At 36.3% G+C, this 23,014-nt stretch overlaps 1 protein-coding gene across 1 annotated transcript in view; it reads right to left on the bottom strand.

Annotated features, from left to right (window-relative positions):
- LOC111050857 overlaps positions 1 to 23,014 on the bottom strand; it is a 201,553-nt gene that overhangs the window by 49,750 nt on the left and 128,789 nt on the right. Inside the window, exons 21-23 of the mRNA XM_039440722.1 lie at positions 22,212 to 22,386; positions 17,943 to 18,144; positions 955 to 1,009 (exon numbers count right to left, since the gene is read on the bottom strand). Of these exons, the coding sequence (XP_039296656.1) occupies positions 955 to 1,009; positions 17,943 to 18,144; positions 22,212 to 22,386 (432 nt within the window). The remainder of the gene's footprint in view (positions 1 to 954; positions 1,010 to 17,942; positions 18,145 to 22,211; positions 22,387 to 23,014) is intronic.

Here is a 23,014-nt window from a genome sequence, read left to right as displayed (position 1 = left end):
GACAGTACTGGAAAAAAGCTACCCAAAAACGGCAACAAAGCTGTCTCTAAATCTACCCCTAAAGCTGATTCTAGGTTCTAACCTAACCAAATCTAACCTAACCTAACCATACCCCTAGTCTCACAATGAACCTCAAATGAAGATTCTCACTTTAATTACTCCCTCTTTCATCAAAAAAGAAAAACCAGGTCTAGTATCACTTGAATAACTGAGGAATCATTACAGTAATTTTACAAAAACATTACAGGAATAACTTTTTTTAGTAAATTTGATAACAAATCCATTGACACCTGATTTTTCAAGATTGAATGAAAAATAAGGATCATGAAAAATATGAATCATTAGCTCTAAGTGACAGAGTATATATTTTATATAGGATACAGTATCAATATTCATCCTCATATTGACCTTTCAGTAGTCATGCCCTACCTAATCACAAGAGCAGTCGCATGTTGTATTCTGTACAACATTCAATTTTCCAAGTGTTATGTACTCTGTTTATCGTCGAAACATATCAATTAATTGTATAATTACTTTTCCCATCTTTTTGGATAATTCTACACCTATGAACATTTGGATGATAACCATTTCATAGCCCAATAAGGTACATGAAGCAGAGCCATCAATTCTGTGTTATTGGTTCATTTACAGTCGTCCCTGTATACAGTCTTTCCCTATCTTATGCACAGTGTGACTTATGCTCTGTCATGACTAAATGGCACCTAAAGACTGAGCTATTGCTCAGTTGATACTGCAAATCAGTGGAGTGAAGGGGAGAAGGTTTTAGAATCCATAGGTGACTCATTCACTGACACCTCCACATTCAATAGTTTTGTGCAGCAAAAAAACTCTCGCTGTTGTACTTTTTACAACAATGTGACTGCCAGAAGGTTGAAAAATTCCCTTATCAGGAATTATAAATGTATTTTAGGTCGAGAACAGTGTTGAACTCACGCATCATTCTTGAATTTCTCCTGTAGACCTAGCAATGGAAGAATCACAAGACCCTCTGGAAAAAATAAATACACATGAGATCAATCATAAAGCATAAATTTTTTCAGAATACTGTCCAATTATGACTTTATTGATTCTTCATTGATTGATTCTTTATCACGAATGACAATATATTGCCAGGCCTTGCAAGACCCATTCAATACTAACACTACATAATAATAGAAACAAATGAACAACTAACATATTCAGAACAGAAAATAAATATGTAGATGAGAAGATAATGTTTAGAAACAAAGAGTAGAACCTATTTGTTATACAGAATATAAATAAGAATACACCTGAAATTTTATCAATACTAAATGAATAAAATAACTCGAATTTTCTTAACACACACACATACACATTTTCAAACACATACACATGCTCAAGGAGAACCCAACTATATAGAGAAACGATTGACATAAAATAGCTTACTGTGGAGAAAAATAACTACTCTTTGCCCTTGAAAATAAAACACTGTAGAGAAAAAATAACTACTCTTTGCCATCGAAAATGAAATACTATAAAGGAAAAATAACTACTCTTTGCCCTCCAAAATTAATTTGAAAAGTCTCCTCTTGAAAATGCTTAGTGAAACAGAAAAAATGACATGTTCAGGAACGGAATTCCCGAGTCTTGCAGCAGTCACCACAAACAAAGAATTTTGTATCTTGCAGTATGATGAATAGGAATCTGCTAGAAATACAAATGAGATCTAGTGTTGTGATCTGGATTGACATCAACAAGAAGGATGGAATCATCTGCAAGATAAGTAGGGCACTCCCTCATTACCAGAATTTTTTTACATTTGGCAAAGAGGAAAATACTGTCTACACTTATCCAATTCGAGTCAATCCATGAAGAATGGAGTGATTCACAAGAAACGCCTAGCATCAAAAATGAACCTGACTGCATAGTTCAATAGCATTGGAGCTGCCCATTCAACTCATTTGCTATGTCGTTATAAAGGATGAATCAATAATCAAAGAATGGCATTATCAAGGACATGACAAGGGTAGTGTGAACAGCTCTGGGCAGAAATCTTCTTATCATTCTAAGTTGATGCATTCCTCCAAAAATCTTATTACAAACATGAGTAACTTGTTCCTGCCAGCTCAATGAGCAATCAATTAATAAGCCAAGTACTCTTAACACTGGAACAGTAAGAAATATTATTATCATTTATGGTCACTGGGGGTGCACTAGAGACGTCCAATTGGTTCAACAGTCTAGGATGTCCAATGACAATACTTAAGGTTTTTGAAGGGTTAAGCATCAACCTATGAGCAGAAGTCCACTCAACAAGCAATGCTATATTGTTGTTCACTTGATCAATGACATATGTGAACTGCAATTTCTGAAAATGTAAATAGATTACCAGGTCGTCAGTGAATAGATAATGAGAGTTATTGTTGAGAATCATTGGAGCATCATCAATATAAATTGAAAATAAAATTGGACCTAACACCGAGCCTTGTGGGACTCCTTGATTGATGATACAACAAGAGGGGATGTCACTAGCTGTCCTCACCACAGCCTGAGATCGACCTGCCAGGTGAGATTTGAGCCATGCCAATGTAATGTCACGATGTATATCGTAACTAATGAAGGGAATTGAGTTTAGGGCTCGTCATAAGACGCTCGGTTATCTCTGATGGAATCACAGAGGTCAACGAGCAAGCCAGCCGCTGGGCTACCGCTCAGCAGTGCTGTGCATTCCTGTCACGTTATTCTTTATATTAAAATAACGATTAGCCTCCTGCTTGGCATCAGTCGGTAAAGCATGAGATTTGATATAATTAGGGCGTGGTTTTCTAATAGTATTCAGTCTTAAAAAATCTTGATAAGCCTAGATATGGGCTTCTCCTATAACTTTTGTAATTCAATAAATAATAAATATATATAAAAATGATACTTATACTATAGAGATGAGGAATAAAAAATAAATTGCACACCATGAAAATTTCACACATATATTACACAAATAATGCAAAGATCAATCGAGGCAAAAAATATATATATAGAGCGATAAAAAATATAATATAAAAATAGAACAATATTGAAATCAATAAAAATATCACAGGCTAAACTTTATATTCTAGATTTGTGGCACGAATCATTACCATGTGCCTTTATCTTGAAATCATATGCATTCTTTGGCATGTAGCTGTGACATGTACTTGCTAATACTTGTCGGCTTGGATAATTCAATCAAAAATATGTGCTCTAAGATCAGCTTGATAAATTAGCCACTAATAATCCAAATATATATATATATTAAAATCTCTAGTACTTAGTAGATTTCTTTGTATCGAATATATATTTTTATCTCAGGGTGCAAGATTCGGCACCTGACGGAATAGGTAGAGCCATTCATCTAGTGAATTAGAACTATGATAAATTATCGCAAATTGTATTGCAAAAAATTAAATATTGTATGCATACGTTTGATAGCCTAGATTTCGTACTTCTTTGATTAAATAGAAATTTCTAAAATATTGATCTATATTTTTCTTTCAATTAAATACCTTTAATACTAATTTTTACTTGCGCAAGTATTACTCTTATTAATTTCTCAATTTATAATAACCCTTTCGGCGAGCTAGCTTTGATCATCAGATTATTTCGAAGCACTAGGGCGCCCATCACTAAATTCAAATTTAATCACTCACGTGTCGAAAATCTTCTTGTAAGCCGCCGATGTCGATCCAACTCCATGCGGTCCGGGAATATGGTAGCCGGAATCGTCTCCTCCAGGGGTTATAAATTTAATTAAAATGAAAAATGACTTCTGCTTCACAATAGCATCACGAAGTCTTTTAAGAAATTTAATAATTTACTTTAACTTTAATTTTTACAAAATTATTAATAAGGTACTTCGCTCTAAAATATTTGGGGTCCTCTTATGGTGGCATCTGGCTGGCGAGTGCTGGTTCTTCCTTCTCAAGTTTTACAGATCCTCTTTCCGACTTTCAAATTAGCATAAAATTTAAATATCTCAATCCTCCGCCATTAAATTCAAATAGATCTTACAAAAAATGCCAAAATATTGCTTAGATTATATGATTAATAATTTCTTTGCATTCGAGCCATATTGATAACATAGATTACACAAATTTTTACACAAAATCTACTACATTTATATAAATATATATAAATATTTTTGAATTGGCCTACAGTTGCCGCCTATTAACTGCCGTTTTACTATTGGTGCATGCAAATTTTATTAGGTATTCATGCGCCTGGTAACTCTTATTTCCTGAATACATTAAATATTTTTATTTGGTTTTTTATTTATGCTCTTTGCATGCTAGTTAATATTCTATATATTAATATTAATTCCATGCTACCTAATAATTAGCCACGTGGACGGGTGTTTTTTCACATTGCACACCATCCGAATGCAATAAAGCTCTGCCAAGGGGTTTTGGTCAGATTCTACGTTCTTCGGTTTGATCGATCTCTAGGTCACCGATCCGTGAATACATCTACATAACCTCAATCTTCAAATATTTTATAAATAATCTATTTATGAGTAGTAAACTTCCTTCAAATCCTTTTTAGTTCTTGTACCATTTAGCCAGAACAAGCTGATGCTATCTAATCTTGTTTATTATCTGCTTGGCGATATTAGCCAATTACTTTATTTTAGACCTATTACTGTTTCTGTTAGGGCTTTTAGTCTACCCAGATTTAAATATGTTACACGCGCCCCTGGGTTTGAATTCAAAATATTTGAGAATCACAATGTTTTTAATGAAAACCCACCCTTCAATACATTGATATACACTATACTTTATTTATAAATTATACTCTCCTACTTCTATCACATTTCGCAGACATATTTGCTGCATCTCCTTTATACCTTTATCAAAAACAATAACAAATTCTCCTCCTCAACACACATAAAAATATCATAAATATAAACTTCTAAACGTACTCCTCCTGACACCATTTACAACACAGTAATTTTTGAATTCGCCGCTTGCAGGGCTGCCAACTTAACTACACACATTTCATAATTCTCATAAATGATTCCTTTTAGACAATAATTTCGATTCATAAACTTCTGGGCTTATATCTTATAGTATTTCTTAGGTCTTAATATAAATAATTTTCTATACATCAGGTACAATACTTTCTTTTGCTAATGGCTCTTTGGTTTTGGTAACTGGTATTCACTTTAAGTCTTTTCAGGTAACAAACGTGGCATAATTAAAAGTAATAAATATAAAAACATATAAATAAATATATCGACATTAATAAATATAATAAATAACAATAATAAATAACTTTTTGGGTACAGTACTTCTTTTTATAAACATATGTTCAACAGACATTACATTCATTTGATTTGGGTGGCTTTGGCCAGCTGGTCACTGTTCTACAGAATTTGCTGTCGAGTTTCATACTATTAACCTAACTGCTCAATTTTTTCTCTTAAAAGGTAATTAACAAATTTTAATTTTATTATCCCCGCTTGTGTCCTTTTTTATCTGATGTATATAATTTAATTACATATTTAAAAATTGTTCTTTTCCTTATTGCAGGCTTCTAACGGTTGGAAGGAATAAAAACATTGGGTTGTTGCCATGCGGTTCTATGCCAAGATTAAATTTATTAAGGAAGGTCAGTAATCGGTTTGATAATAATGTTTTCCTTGATTTCTTATCATATTATTTCAAATTCTTTGCCATTGCATGTAGAAATGTTGTGATTTACTTGCATTCTGTTTGTAGTTGTTGCTGTAGGCCGTTCGGTTATCTGCTGTCCGGTTGTTGATTGTTGAGGCAGTCCTAATTGATAATTTTTTCATCATAAATTTAAAGCCTTTGTATCTCGTGTATCGTTTTAAACAATTCCTTGATTCATATTGTAGTTCCTTTCAATCCATTCTTTTCCAATCATCTGTACTCTTAACTCATCTTTCCTCTTATGTTCATTTAATATTCTTAATCTCGGCTCATTATAACTCAATAGGCTTACCACAATAACATTTTTATAATATTAAATTTCCAATTATCAATCATAGATTCATTTAATAATAACAATACAATATTTTTCGTTCTATCCACAACACAGTCGTTTATTAGTATCACAGCCATCATAACAAATATTAAACACCATAACAAAACATTTATCATCTTTTTAATAGCATAATCTCTAATCACATAGCCAGGTACTTCAATTTTATTCACATTATTTCTTATTTCTTTCACTCTTCCTAGACACCGTTTATCCTTCATCAATCTCCATGAGTACTTCATTCCATTATTATCCGCGCATGAATCAATCATAGTATTCCTATCAGTTCCGTTTCTGTCATATTCCTTTGGCCTATTTTTCCGGTCACATCGCTGATTGGCTCTCTTAAAACGTATGTGCCGCGGATGCATGACGTCGGTCCGCTCCTGTCCTCCTCGGTGTCGGTCCGGTGTTCTTCTTTGCCTCTTGAAGCGTGCATGCGGCCGGTATGCGCGCGCGTGGTTCCTCCTTCGTCGCTTCTTCCGCCTCCGGGCCTTGCGATGCATGCTCCTTCGGTCATGTAGTCCGTCCTCCTCGTCCTGATGCCGGTCGGGTGTCCTCGGGCGCTTCCGTCTCCGGGCCTTGCGGTGGTCGCTCCTCTTATCCGGTAGTCCGTCCTCTTGGTCCTCTATCCTGGGTTCCTTGGGGTGCCTTGGTGGGGTCGAATGATGCACGGGTGCGGTGGCGGTCTCTTGATGCGCGAGTGTGACTTTCAAAGCGGGTAGTATGGTGGCGGTCTCTTGATGTGCGGGCTGCTCTACCTGCGGTGATTGGACTTCGGTGGGAAACAGGATACTTAATATGGGTTGATGTTTGCGGGTTGTTTTAATTTCATGGTGGGCGGCGGTTTTTGATGGTAGGCTGTCTTGTATTGACTTCTGTTTTTCTAATATTTTCGGTAAACCGTTCACAAGGTGGTATATGAGGCTGTAGTATCTTTATTTTCTCTATCTATTTTTTCTGAGCTTGCGTGGGTTGTATCGGGGTTATCATGTATTCGTAATTTTTTAGCTGTAGTCTTCTCTGCGTTTGGTGGTGGGTTATCTTGTGTCTTTTGTTTATTTGATCTGGACGCATGCTCTAATGTGTAGTTTGTACTTATTTGATGAGGTGGCGGTTTGTAATTTCTATTGTAATTATTCTGAGTGTAATCATTATTTGTGTTAAATCGATCACGGCCATAATAATAATTTCTTTGTAGGTTTGCTGTGGATAATGATTTGTTTGACAATTTTGAAAGCTTCTATTATTCCATTATTATTGTGTTTATGATCATTTCGGTGTTCAAATTGAGGAGTAGGTCGTGAGCAATCATATGGTACTGATTCATAATTTTGGCTGTTATACTGATTAAATTTTGAGTTATGTTGATTTTGTGCGTATCTCTGGTCTGAACGGTGGTTTGATATTGCCATCACAGACTGTATGCCATATAAATGATTTATCAGCTGTTTGCAATCAGTAATGGGTTGTGTGGCGAGTGCCATTCTAACTTGATACGGTAGCTTCTTTAAAATAATACTTGCTAATGCCGATTCGTTAATGGGCTCGCTCAATTGAGAATTTTTAAACTGTAGGGCAGTGACGAAAGTGGTACATGCACCGTCTAAATTAGGGTTGAAATCGCATGATATAATGTCCGCTAGCACGTCCAACTGTTTACTTCTGCTCCAATACTGTTCCAGGAAGACAGCTACAAACTCATCCAATGATGTAAATTCATGGGCTCTACTCCGAAAGAACATCAGGGGTTCGCCAATCAATAAACTAGTCAAACGAAGACGCCAAAAATTCCAAGAGGTGGGTGTTAATGATTGAACTAGTTTTATCTGATCTATAAATTCTTTAGGTTGGAGATAGCGGTCTGTATTGTCAAAACGGCCTAATTCATTGAAACTGTGTAGTGAATCAAACGTTGCTATGGGAATAGGCTCTATATTCTCGTGCGGAAATTGATGTATTTGACTTTCAAGTTGTACCAACTTCTCTTGGGCCTGTTTCCAATGACTAGAAGCTTCTGTTTCATTATCTACTACTTCGGCATTTAATTCAGATGAAAATAATTGCTGTTCTCCAACGGCTGTCTCCAATGAATTAAGTTGTACTTTGTTTTGATTTATATCAGAATTTAGGTGAGCTATTTGTGTAGATTTACTATTCTGTTGTTTATTTATGGAAATAAGTTGACTATTGTTCCTGTTTGTAGCTATTTCATGAATTTGTGAAGTGTTTTGTGCTGGTAGGTTATCTATTCTTTCCGCAGTCTCCTTACCCATTCTTACCGATGTATCCTTCAGTGATTCCCGCATTTCCTTCATTTCCGCCTTTAAGTTCTTCATTACTGTGGTCATTGTTTTTTCTAAACTATTAGAAAATGACTTGATCATCCCCTCTACTATAACCCTTCTTATTGCTTCTTGGGAGACATTTAACGGTTATTACTGTTCACAGGATTCTTGGCGGTGATTGAAGATATCTGGGCGTTGGACTCCATCGCGCCCCCCTCAGCGTCGATCTCCGCTACTATCGCCGTCTGCAGTGTGTCTGCTACCTTACTTTGCGTGGACGAAAAGAGACTCATATTTTAAAAATGGATTAAGTGTCAAGTGTTTGTTAAAAAAGTGAAAGTTTTGGCCAACAAGGCATTAATAAGGACACAAATGAGGATAGGCCTATGGACATTACAAGCCAGGTAACCTATTTATTACTTAAGCTCTTATAATATAATAATACTATTCATTGATTTCTGACTAGCAGTTTAGGCCCATAAAATATAATAGCTCTCTCTATAAAATATATTTTCTACAATAATAATAATATAAAATTTTCTTTAAAACATATAATTCTCTTTATTTAAAGCTATTGATTCCCCAAAAAGTAATACAAATTTCCCTTCGCCAATTTTCCTCACAACTCGTATAAGTTATCTATAATTTTCAATATGGTTATTGACTTAATTTCAAATAATTATACAATGAGCTTGGCTCTCATCATCAGTCCCACGTTGGTACGACATGTCTTTGTGTCACGTTATTCTTTATATTAAAATAACGATTAGCCTCCTGCTTGGCATCAGTCGGTAAAGCATGAGATTTGATATAATTAGGGCGTGGTTTTCTAATAGTATTCAGTCTTAAAAAATCTTGATAGGCCTAGATATGGGCTTCTCCTATAACTCTTGTAATTCAATAAATAATAAATATATATAAAAATGATACTTATACTATAGAGATGAGGAATAAAAAATAAATTGCACACCATGAAAATTTCACACATATATTACACAAATAATGCAAAGATCAATCGAGGCAAAAAATATATATATAGAGCGATAAAAAATATAATATAAAAAATAGAACAATATTTGAAATCAATAAAAATATCACAGGCTAAACTTTATATTCTAGATTTGTGGCACGAATCATTACCATGTGCCTTTATCTTGAAATCATATGCATTCTTTGGCATGTAGCTGTGACATGTACTTGCTAATACTTGTCGGCTTGGATAATTCAATCAAAAATATGTGCTCTAAGATCAGCTTGATAAATTAGCCACTAATAATCCAAATATATATATATTAAAATCTCTAGTACTTAGTAGATTTCTTTGTATCGAATATATATTTTTATCTCAGGGTGCAAGATTCGGCACCTGACGGAATAGGTAGAGCCATTCATCTAGTGAATTAGAACTATGATAAATTATCGCAAATTGTATTGCAAAAAATTAAATATTGTATGCATACGTTTGATAGCCTAGATTTCGTACTTCTTTGATTAAATAGAAATTTCTAAAATATTGATCTATATATTTTTCTTTCAATTAAATACCTTTAATACTAATTTTTACTTGCGCAAGTATTACTCTTATTAATTTCTCAATTTATAATAACCCTTTCGGCGAGCTAGCTTTGATCATCAGATTATTTCGAAGCACTAGGGCGCCCATCACTAAATTCAAATTTAATCACTCACGTGTCGAAAATCTTCTTGTAAGCCGCCGATGTCGATCCAACTCCATGCGGTCCGGGAATATGGTAGCCGGAATCGTCTCCTCCAGGGGGTTATAAATTTAATTAAAATGAAAAATGACTTCTGCTTCACAATAGCATCACGAAGTCTTTTAAGAAATTTAATAATTTACTTTAACTTTAATTTTTACAAAATTATTAATAAGGTACTTCGCTCTAAAATATTTGGGGTCCTCTTATGGTGGCATCTGGCTGGCGAGTGCTGGTTCTTCCTTCTCAAGTTTTACAGATCCTCTTTCCGACTTTCAAATTAGCATAAAATTTAAATATCTCAATCTTCCGCCATTAAATTCAAATAGATCTTACAAAAAATGCTACAATATTGCTTAGATTATATGATTAATAATTTCTTTGCATTCGAGCCATATTGATAACATAGATTACACAAATTTTTACACAAAATCTACTACATTTATATAAATATATATAAATATTTTTGAATTGGCCTACAGTTGCCGCCTATTAACTGCCGTTTTACTATTGGTGCATGCAAATTTTTATTAGGTATTCATGCGCCTGGTAACTCTTATTTCCTGAATACATTAAAATATTTTTATTTGGTTTTTTATTTATGCCCTTTGCATGCTAGTTAATATTCTATATATTAATATTAATTCCATGCTAACTAATAATTAGCCACGTGGACAGGTGTTTTTTCACATTGCACACCATCCGATTGCAATAAAGCTCTGCCAAGGGGTTTTGGTCAGATTCTACGTTCTTCGGTTTGATCGATCTCTAGGTCACCGATCCGTGAATACATCTACATAACCTCAATCTTCAAATATTTTATATAATAATCTATTTATGAGCAATAAACTTCCTTCAAATCCTTTTTAGGTTCTTGTACCACTTAGCCAGAATAAGCTGATGCTATCTAATCTTGGTTATTATCTGCTTGGCGATATTAGCCAATTACTTTATTTTAGACCTATTACTGTTTCTGTTAGGGCTTTTAGTCTACCCAGATTTAAATATGTTACAATCCTTACTCCCCTCCCTATCGGCCACTAAGGGAGGCTCGTGAAAGGCTAGTAGGAGACAGTCTAGTTCGGAAAGCCAGTGCGAGCGGTCGACAGAGGAGAGAAGGAAGCAGCGAGCAGCTAGCAGCATAGTACAACTCGTGTTTTGAGTGTACTCCCAATCCTTCGATGACCGGGAGTTGTGTCTGAGGTAAAAGGCGGTTAATCTCAGACACTGGAAGCTCCGCAGTTCAACACACACTTGGACGAGTGTTGTTCGACTTTTTCAATGGGTTTGGACATCATCCTGCCTGTTACAACCAACAGCGACACATCAGGTTTTGGTCAAAACCTGACTACATCTTGGTACATCATCGGCGGAACCTCGAAACGCAAGAGGACCTCAAGGAAGGCTAGGGAGAGCCTTTGCGAGAACTCTGAGACCGATCCGGACCCCAGGAAGACACCCGGTGCCCGAGGACTTGGACTTAGAGCTGAGGAGAGAAGTCCGGTGCGCGGGCTCCCGCAGCTTGCCGATACCATCTGGAATCGTAAGAGGACCTCAAGAAAGGCTAGGGAAAGCTTTTGCGAGAACTCCGAGACCGATCCGGACCCCAGGAAGACACCCGGTGCCCGAGGACTTGGACTCAGTGTTCAGGAGAGAAGACCGGTGCGCGGGCTTCCGCAGCTTGCCGATACCATCCGGAATCGTAAGAGAACCTCAAGAAAGGCTAGGGAAAGCCTTTGCGAGAACTGCGAGACCGATCCGGACCCCAGGAAGACACCCGGTGCCCGAGGACTTGGACCTAGTGTTCAGGAGAGAAGTCCGGTGCGCGGGCTCCCGCAGCTTGCCGATACCATCCGGAATCGTAAGAGGACCTCAAGAAAGGCTAGGGAGAGCCTTTGCGAGAATTCCGAGACCGATCCGGACCCCAGGAAGACACCCGGTGCCCAAAGACTAGGACTTAGAGAAGTCCGGTGCGCGGGCTCCCGCAGCTTGCTGATACCATCCGGAACCGTAAGAGAACCGGGTTACATCGGGTTTGTTGCTAACTTGAGTAAGGCCTCAGAATTGATTGTTGTTGGTGACGCAAACCAAATACCCTATATTGAGAGAAGTAATTATGCCACAAGATGACATAAAATTTCAGAATTCTGCGAGCCTTTTACAAAGCAAACGGTAACTCGTAGATGTCCTATCGATGTTTGTTTTGTCCTTTCCACTGTCTATGAAAATATTACGACGATTAATGAAAAAGCTATCTCAATTCTGCCTACCTACAGAAATGGGGAATATCGTCTTATACAACCCGACACTTTGATATTGACATTCACCCAAGAGAAAAAACTTATGGTGGGTGATACTATAAAGTGGAGAGAGGATGTTGCACTTCACACAATCCATGAAGCACAAGGGCTAACTCATAAAAATGTTATTCTAATCAGAATTAAGTACAAGGAGAATGAAATCTATAACAGCATGCCCCATGCGATTGTTGCTTTGTCTAGACACACTGAAACTTTCAGGTATTTAACAACCGGTCTAGTAGATGATGCTGTGGACAAACTAATTAGGAAACTTAAATTCATAGATAGTGAGGGGCGTGTTAAATGGAACAAGGAAAAGAGAAGTGGACCTGATGATATAAGTTATGAGTGACACTGAAGAAGTTCTAAATATTTTAGAAACAGAAAATGAAACAAATGTAATCGACGATTATTTGAACTATCATTTTCTCGAGGACAGAAATAAAGATGCTGAGTGTTTCAATATTATGTCTATGAATATACGTAGTTTGAATGCTCATTTCGATCAGTTCATTTGCTGCCTCAATGAATTGAAAACTGATATTCACATTATAATATTAACGGAGACCTGGTTGACTGCAGATATGCCGTTCATTTTCAACATTCCTGGATACGGCAATGAATAAGTTCACTAAATAGAATAAATGTGATGGATTATGCATGTACATAAAAGATTGTATAAGATTCAATGAAGTTTCACTTGATATTACTGATGCTAATGTAGTTAGTGCTGACCTAAGAATTGATGATTTTATTGTGAAGGTGATTGGGGTTTATAGATCACCAAGTAATCAAAATATTGATAATTTTCTTAAAAGTCTGAGTAATGAAATCAGTAATATTCCTAATGGAATAAATGTATGTGTGGCGGGAGACATGAATATAAATACACATTCAACTAGTGTTCCAGTTCAAGATTATCTGCATATTTTCAATAGTAATGGCTACAGGTCTTACATAACTGGTGATACCAGAGTAACAACCACAACAAATTCTTGCATTGACCACATTTTTTATAAAAATTCAGGCAACCATTCTATGTCCATTAAAGGAGCTATATTTAGGACAACTATAACTGACCACTACGCGGTTGTACTGAACTTGGTGAAGGTTCCTATCAATAAGAATAATAGAAAAGTATTGATAAACACATTAACTAGAACCAACTATCATGCACTATTGGAACGCATAAGGAATGAAGATTGGGAAGAAATCTATACCGTGAATGGAATCATTGACACTATTATGGATAAATTTGTCGATCGTTTGACCAGTCTCATCAACCAATGCAGAAAGGTAAAAGAGATACCTAACAGACTTCGTCCCCTGAAGCCCTGGATATCTGAGGGCATCATAAGATCAATAATCACGTGGGACAAAATGCATTCTAGACTCAGAAGAGATCCTAATAACAATATATTAAAGAATGAATATAAAGTTTATCGTATTGGTTTGAATAAGATCATAAATCATGCAAAGGAAGTCTACTATAAAGGGAAAATTGAAAATTGTAATAACAACAGCATGAAGTTGTGGAAGTGCATAAACGAAGTTATAGGTGAGGACAGTATCAACGACAAGAGTACTGAACTTGATGCTCAATCCCTCAACAATTATTTCACAAATGTGGGTAAATTACAAGCTCAAACTATCAATATCCCTGATAATACTGGTGATCGATTTCCTGAAATACAGATCGATAACACGTTTTTTATGAGACCAACGTGCCCAGTTGAGATTGAGGCAACTATTAAAAATCTAAAGAACAACTGCAGTCCTGGTATTGATAGTCTAGGTAATATTACGCTGAAGAAAATAGCCAATTTTATATCTCAACCTCTCTCTTTCATTTTTAATAGATGCTTTGAGGAGGGATATTTTCCTGAGCACCTCAAGTCAGCAAAAATAAAACCTCTATTCAAACAAGGTGACCCGACTAATCCCTGTAATTATAGACCGATTAGTCTTATCAGCAACCTTGCTAAAATAATCGAGAAACTAATAAAGTCAAGAGTTGTTTCTTTCTTGAATCTTCACAAAATAATCAACAAGAACCAATTCGGTTTCCAAAATGGTAAAAGTACATCTGACACTCTAATAAAATTCGTCAATACTTTATCTGATAAAATAAACTCCAATAAGAAAACTATTGCAGTCTTCCTGGATATACGCAAAGCTTTTGATACAATACCTCATAGTACTTTGTTCAATAAACTGGAGTCCTATGGTTTCAGAGGACTCTCGCTTAAATTGTTCAAAAGCTATCTGAGTAATAGAACCCAGTCCCTAACCATAAATGATCAATCTAGTGTAACTAACTCAACTTCTCATGGTCTTCCTCAAGGTACTGTACTTTCTCCCATCCTTTTCATACTCTATGTGAATGACTTTTTAAATTTAAGACTTCTAAACTCAACTGTGATATCCTTTGCAGATGATACTGCAGCTATTTTTCACGGTAATTCATGGAATGAAGTTCATACCATAGCTGAAAATAATATGCTTTTAATCAAGAAGTGGTTAGATAAGAATACCTTGAGTTTAAATATTGAAAAAACGAATTACATAACTTTCTCTGCAAATAGAGTAGGACAGCCCAACGAGAATCAAGATTTGAGACTCCATTCTCAGTGCAATTTAAACTTGGGTAATTGTGATTGTCCCACCATTAAAAAAGTCAATAATACTAAGTACTTGGGAATCATAATTGATGAAAACCTTAAATGGGATGTTCATATTAAATACTTATGTGGAAAAATTAGATATTTATCTTTTAAATTTTACCAAGTTAACAGAATTCTTAATAAGAACCACCTGAAAATGATGTATCATGCTCTAGTCAAGTCAATTCTGCAGTATGGCATAGTTGTTTGGGGAGGCTGTTTCAACTGTCATATTGCTGAATTATTTGTAGCACAAAAACTGATAATTAAAACTATATTAAGCAAACCCAGGCTCTATCAAACGGATATGGTTTTTAGTGATTTTGAGGTCATGCTCATGACTATACGTCAATTATACATAAAAACCGTAATTGAGTACTTAATAAAATATAGATCCGATTTTCCTCTCACAATAAACTCTACACTTGATTATTATAATCTAAGGGCCACTGCTAACAAATATGTAACCTATAACACTAATATTGAATGTATAAGGAGGCAGTTAATTTACATAGGTACTAAAATAATAAACCTCATTCCAAATCACTTTCTCATGGACAATAAGATCAGCGGAAAAATTGAACTGGATATAAAAAACTGGACATACAGTAATTTCTTCTTCCATTTAGATATATGACTCGAGATTTCTGCTCCAGCATTGTTTTTTCATTTTTCAGTGGACTCGCTTACCTTTATTTTGAGTACCTATTCCTCTGTTTTCATCCTTCCCCCCATTTCTCCCTTACCTTTTTCCCTCATTTCTTCTCTTCTCTTCTTTACCTGCCTATTACATGGGAAACCATAGTTGGCTAGGTATCTTCCTCTCTTTTTTTTTCTCTTCTCCAACACACCCAACCATAAAGCCCATGGTTTTTTATATTTGTAACATTTTATTGTGTTTTATTTGTTTCAAATTCTTTGTAATTGTGTTTTGTCATGTTATGTGTGTTTTTAATAAATAAAAATAAGAAAAACCTCAAGAAAGGCTAAGGAAAGCCTTTGCGAGAACTGCGAGACCGATCCGGACCCCAGGAAGACACCCGGTGCCCGAGGACTTGGACTCAGTGTTCAGGAGAGAAGACCGGTGCGCGGGCTTCCGCAGCTTGCCGATACCATCCGGAATCGTGAGAGGACCTCAAGAAAGGCTAGGGAGAGCCTTCGCGAGAACTCCGAGACCGATCCGGACCCCAGGAAGACACCCGGTGCCCGAAGACTAGGACTTAGAGAAGTCCGGTGCGGTGGCTCCCGCAGCTTGCCGATACCATCCGGAATCGTAAGAGGACCTCGAGAAAGGCTAGGGGAGCCTTCGCGAGAACTCCGAGACCGATCCGGACCCCAGGAAGACACCCTGTGCCCGAAGACTAGGACTTAGAGAAGTCCGGTGCGCGGGCTTCCGCAGCTTGCCGATACCATCCGGAATCGTAAGAGGACCTGAAGAAAGGCTAGGGAGAGCCTTTGCGAGAACTTCAAGACCAATCCGGACCCCAGGAAGACACCCGGTGCCCAAAGACTAGGACTTAGAGAAGTCCGGTGCGCGGGCACCCGCAGCTTGCCGATACCATCCGGAATCGTAAGAGGACCTCGAGAAAGGCTAGGGGAGCCTTCGCGAGAACTCCGAGACCGATCCGGACCCCAGGAAGAAACCCGGTGCCCGAAGACTAGGACTTAGAGAAGTCCGGTGCGCGGGCTTCCGCAGCTTGCCGATACCATCTGGAATCGTAAGAGGACCTCAAGAAAGGCTAGGGGAGCCTTCGCGAGAACTCCGAGACCGATCCGGACCCCAGGAAGACACCCGGTGCCCGAAGACTAGGACTTAGAGAAGTCCGGTGCGCGGGCTTCCGCAGCTTGCCGATACCATCCGGAATCGTAAGAGGACCTCAAGAAAGGCTAGGGAGAGGAGAACACCCGGTGCCCGAGAATAGTGACCCGGTGAGCGACTCCAGTTGGTAGATCTAAGACACACAAGAGGACACATTGTGGCAATCGGGAACGTTATTCCCGTCACAGAGACCTCCTTCACTGCAGACACCGCAGCGATCCTACTCCTTTCACTCCACACCCAACCCTGTTTGGCAGTGCGATAGCACGGCCCCTCTTACCTAAAAGAGGGAAACATTTCTATAAAGTACTAAAGGCCCTGTTTCAACCCGCGACTCGAACGAGGGTGGTTGGCGGACACCCCACGAAGACTCCTGTCCCCTGCTGCGGCCCACCCCAGTCGCCGACTGAGTCTAGCCGGCCCAGAGCGACACTGGGAATTCTAGTAGAAGAAGGTGTGGGCAAAAATCCACTCAGAGTAAAGAGAGAAAAATTGCATTGATTTTTCAACTTTTCCAACAGTATAAGATGATTCACATTATCAAAAGCTCAGCTGAAATCAAACTACAAAAGGAGTACCAGCAGTCAACTTCTTGTCCAGTGCAGCCCAAGTGTCATCGGTTATCTTAATCAAAGCAGTGCTTGTACTATGATGAGGTCTGGATCCGAATTGAAACTTGACAAAGAAATTTAAATGAGACAGATATTCAACCACCTGCGTATGAACTATCTTCTCATGTGCTTTTGACAACAGAGAATATTGATTGGGCGGAAATCATTGGGAGCTGATGCATTTTTAGTTTTGGGGATAGGTTTAATCGATGAACACTTCCATAAGTCAGGAAAAATACTCGACTGCAGAGAAAAGTTAAAGATGTGGGTGATTGTGGGAAGCAGAATGGGAAGTAGCTTTTTGTAGAAAAGAATTAGAATACCAACCACCCCTTTAGTGTTTTTATTTGCGTTGGGGATAATATGAGATACTTCTGCCGGGTGAACATTATGAGAAAAAGAATGGTTCATCTGGGAGGACATGAAGAAACTGGTTGATTAATTTGTATTGTGCTATCTCCTCATTATTAATGGGAGTAGTTTGCTCAATATTGATAGTTGATACACTATATTAATATAAAATCTTACCAAATTGAACTGGTACAAAGGCTGATTGGTGTTCAATAGTTTTTTTCTCAAAATATGAGGTAATTTCAATCATATGTCTTCCATTGTAATCCTCATGAATCTTGACTCCATTTTGGTGAAAGATATGACGTATTCTTATTTTTGTTTTCAATTTCATCTGGGTCTGTACTCTATACAGTTTAGTACTTGATGTTCCCTCTTCCTGTGGAAGTGCCAAAATAAAGGTTCCAATTTTTCATTTTTGAGAGTGGAATTTTCGAATTTCATTACACATTACAGCAGCCTGTGATATTTGGAGTTATCCAACATGCTGGTAGCAATTAAAGCCTATATTGTGTGAAACTATCACAGGAATAGCTATGGTCTTTAAGCTTCAAAGACTTAAATGTGCATTGCTATTGTCTAAAGGCCTTCATCCATGGTCAAACGAGTTTATGTGAACAAGTATAATATAGTAGCCAACCTAATAACATCAGGCATCACAACTACGATGAATTTTTGGTAATATTATTAAGAATTACTACTATAATGAGGTTCACGTTATAATGACAGTGGAAAAAGATATGAGAAGAACGTTGTCAATCCTCTGTCTTGTCAATGCCTTCTATAGATGGTAGCTGATACAGGTTTATTGATGTAATATTAACTGTTCATTCTGGTAAAATCAATTGTATTTTATTAAGCGAGGAAGTATATTTTCCAATGATTTCGTTATAAATTTACATAATCAAGATAAAATATTTCGCTAATTAACTATTAATCCTACATTGTTGAAAGACAATCTGGCATCATTGTTAAGGGAGAAAGGGATAGCATTAGCCACTTTGTTGAATGATAAACAAGGATAGCAACACCACTGCTACTCAAACACTGCCATTATAACGTGGATCTCACTATAGTTCCTTTGTAATAGTTTAATATTATTTTGACCGAGCTATGCTCTGTAGTACAGAAGCAAAGAGAATTTATAACAAAAGAGGAAATTATCATTGAACAAGCATTAGCAAAGTTCTCACTTTTGACTTACTGAAGACCAAAGTTGTTTTTTGTCTGTTTGTATGTTTGACAAGAACTTTAGAGAGAATTAATCAGTTTCAAATTTTGAACACGTATTCTTCAAAACGTTTCACATGTCAAGTTTGTTCGACAACAAAATTGTCTCACTTCTTCATCCTCTTCAGGATATGAAAAATATCAAATGATGTTGGATACATATGATGGATCCAAGATGGCTGACAAAAGTTTTGGCGCAATAGAAAGTATTTTTCCCAATTGGAATATGATCCACTTCAAATCTACTACTGTAATATCCCACTTGTGAAAGATCTTTGTGATCGATACAACAGTTTAGGAGCAAGTTCCTCATCCCAGGGGGTCTCCAGTATATCAATAGATAATATATTTTTATCAAACAAAATAATAACTGCTGTTAATCTCCTCAAAGACGTCTGCTATTGCAAATATCTCTTTAAATTTTCATCTAACTGTTAACCCTGTTGTCAATAATTAGGGTAAACCAGCCCACGTTGGGACACCAAAATTCAAACAGCTATAACTTGGACAAAAATTGAAAAAATCTACATTATTTAATTTTATATTTATTGTATTTGCTTACACTTTCATCCTTGAGGATAGCAACTGCATTGATCATCAATTGAGTTTTCTATTGCAAAAACAAATTTTTGGGGAGTGTCCCAACCTGGGCTTAAGAACGGCCCATGATGAGACATCCCTTGCCCAGGTTGTTATATTGAATTAAAAATAAGCAATTTATCATTTTTGTTAATTTATATTATTTTATTATAATCATTGATAGTATAAATACATTATTTGATATTTTTTCAGTAAAAACTATTACCAAAAGTCATGTGCACAAAGTGTGCTTGAAATGACTACCTCTGAAGCTACATTACAGCCTATAATCATATATCATATTTATTTATAATTTATTTCATTGATATGTAGCCCACATTGAGTAAAATAAGATTCAGAAGCAATGCTCATCGTTATAATATATCATGATTGCAGTGTCCCAATGTGCGCTGTCCCAAGGTCATGGCTTTGTTTCAGATGGAATAACTGGATAAAAATAAGAGTAGGCAAAAATAATACAGAATGCATATTAGCTGTGAGACTAACCTTGATAAATGGTGAATGTTTAAAGTAAAAATTAAAATTCCTTTTCTCAAAAAAAAAACTTTGAGGTTACAAAAACATTTTTTCAATTTTTCTCTTAATAACGACTGGTGCTACATCTGAAATTATTATGTCTGTAATTAAGGCTATAAACAGCTGATAAAACACCGCAGATGCTGCCAACCTAACACTTACCAATTTCCCACAACTTGAAGTGGGTTGGTTTACCCTATCCATTTATCAGCATTTGAATGAATGCAAATTTGTCATTAATTACTACCCACATTCATCGTTTATTCTTGAGATTGATATACTATATTCGCTACAATATTTGTTAATACAAATTAAAAGAAAATTAAAAAAATATATTAAAAAAAAATTGAAAAGTGATGGATTTTGAATTGAATCATATCATTGGACATGTCAACCAATCCGATCTGTTGATCATACCAGTCAATTTTTTGTCAGATAATATTTCTGATGAGATCAACTGATTGAATGCAATAGTTCAACAGCTGGTGCATAATTTTGTCTCATTCCCACACATACACTCACTCACTCACTTCCATTATCGACAGACAATGTAATTCTCTGCTGTTCTTTCAAGGATGGATAATTATCCTTCTAATGTCCTTCATTAATGATGAACTCATAAGTTTGTACATTTATGTATATGAAACTGACTTTCTTAATGCTACTTGATATTTTTTCAAAAATTGATATTATGTCGAGTTGCGGACCAAACTATAGCCTATATCTGGACATAGACATGAACAGATCTATTTTTGAATGAAGGTTAAACAGTGACATGGGTTGACAGTTATTGTGTCTCATTTCACCAATGTGGAAGGAGGGGTATTGTTCTCCATCGACCATCCCATACCTCCATTGGAAGAGATAGGTTTCACCTGGTGTTCTGGTCTAATGAAAAGTTGTTGATCAATATTGGTTACAAGAAAGTTATCTATTCCTTGAATACTGGCACACAATGAGATTCTAAGGGCCGGTTCCCAAGCTCGGGATTTAGCTAAGTTCTAGACTTTAACTGGCTCTGAACCCTGGAGTCAGAAAATTGGCTTTGCCAGTCACATCATTAACGTGGCTGAGGGCTCAAATAGACACTGGAGTTTAGAGATCATGTTAGACCCTGGATTTTATAATTTCGCTTTCTGAGTGAAGAGCTTATAAGTCCAGGACTTGAATAGGATTCTCGTCACTTTCTGAGTCAAGGATTTATAAAAAATCGTTAAGTCCAGAATTTAAAACAGAGTGATTTTAAACCCTCGACTGAGGTTGGGTTTAAATTTGAGTTCTAGACTTAACCGAGCAAACACAATATTCAGTTATTGCTTTGGAGTAGATGAATAGCCAAATAAATGTCATGAAAAACCTGAATTATTCGAATTAGTCCATCTCAATTCATAATTCATAGTTTGCAAGTTTATTTTGGAATAAAATTGTATCAGAATTTAAAATCATTTGATATTATGCATAAAAAACTAACCTTATTTTACGAGTGGCATAACCTAAAAATGTTCAAGAAAAATAATACAAGGACTGCCTTGGAATTTATATTCCAATCTGTATGATGTTATTGATCAATGTCATATTCAACATATTGATAATAATAATATAACAATAATAAATTATTATTCCAGTTTTTTTTCAAAACAGATACATTATCAAACTCAATAGCCTAATGGAATTTTTATTGAAAAATCACTGGTTAGGATCAATGATCAATAATAGCATAACGTGAAATAAAATTTCAATTCATTCACCTTTCAAAGGTTTGCTTTGAATAAGCCTACAAAAAATCAAAACGTATTTTTACGAAATAGTTTGGAGAGCATGCTCATTCCAATCATCCCTCTGCAATCAGCTGTTTCCGTTTCGCTATCATCCCAACAATACAACAGCAAAATATTGTGAATTTCCCTCATGTTAACTGTTTTAAAGTCCTGGACTCAAATAAGTCGAGAACCTAATAGCCCCCTGAGTTTAGAAGATAAAATCGTGATTCATAAAGTCAATTTAGACCCGAGTGCTTATTTTAGTCTTTGACTCTGTAAGTCCAGAACTTTTAGATCCCGAGCTCGGAAACCGGCCCTAAATGGAATAGTTTCAACTCACTTCACATCTCCGTATTGTTTTCTTGATGTCATCAAAGTACATTGGCAAATCTGTTATTATAGAGGGAGGAATCTCTTTCTTTTTCGCTTTTTGTTGTAATAAAATGACTTTTGGTTTTATCACGTTATTTCTTACTTCTTCCGAAAAAAAGCTCTCTCCCACAAATTCATCACACCTTTACAATAGAAAACCTTTAGTAAGTTAGGAGAACAATACTGCAGTAGCAATATACCTGTTGTTCCAAAGCAGGAATAGTAGTGTCAGCAAACAATAGAAGATTGCATACCAATATCACTGGGCTACATTACACATGGCCACCATTGACCAGAATCATAAAACATTCTATGAGGTGGAGAAAACATAACCTATTCTCCAGACTATTTCATTGAATCAGAATTCGGGGGATGGACAGTTTTGGGCTGTGCCTGTTAATCGTTCAACAAACAATTTCAAAAAATAATTGTGTATCATTGATTTAATGAATCATAATCCAGTCAAAATAAAAACAGAAAAGAGCATGTGCTTGCAAAATTGTAGCTCTGATTTCATTTTATTTTGTTTAGATACATAAGAGTAGTTGAGAACCAATTTTTCATGAATAATTTTTTTGTGTTGGATACAGAGTGGCTCAAAGACCTCGTATTTCGATCAATTTCCAGCTATATCCTCCGAATCCAGTTATCATAGAGAAAAATTTGCTAACACCTTTTTCAGACTTCGAATTGAATGAAATTATTTGGAGCTCTGTCTCTCAAATGAGTACCGTACTGAGTTATATTTTTCATGAGTAAACTTCTCAGAAG

This window comes from Nilaparvata lugens, chromosome 14 (assembly GCF_014356525.2).
Source record: "Nilaparvata lugens isolate BPH chromosome 14, ASM1435652v1, whole genome shotgun sequence".
Taxonomy (NCBI): domain Eukaryota; kingdom Metazoa; phylum Arthropoda; class Insecta; order Hemiptera; family Delphacidae; genus Nilaparvata; species Nilaparvata lugens.
Note: the sequence above shows the minus strand (reverse complement) of the source record. Positions and strands in the feature narration are given on the sequence as shown.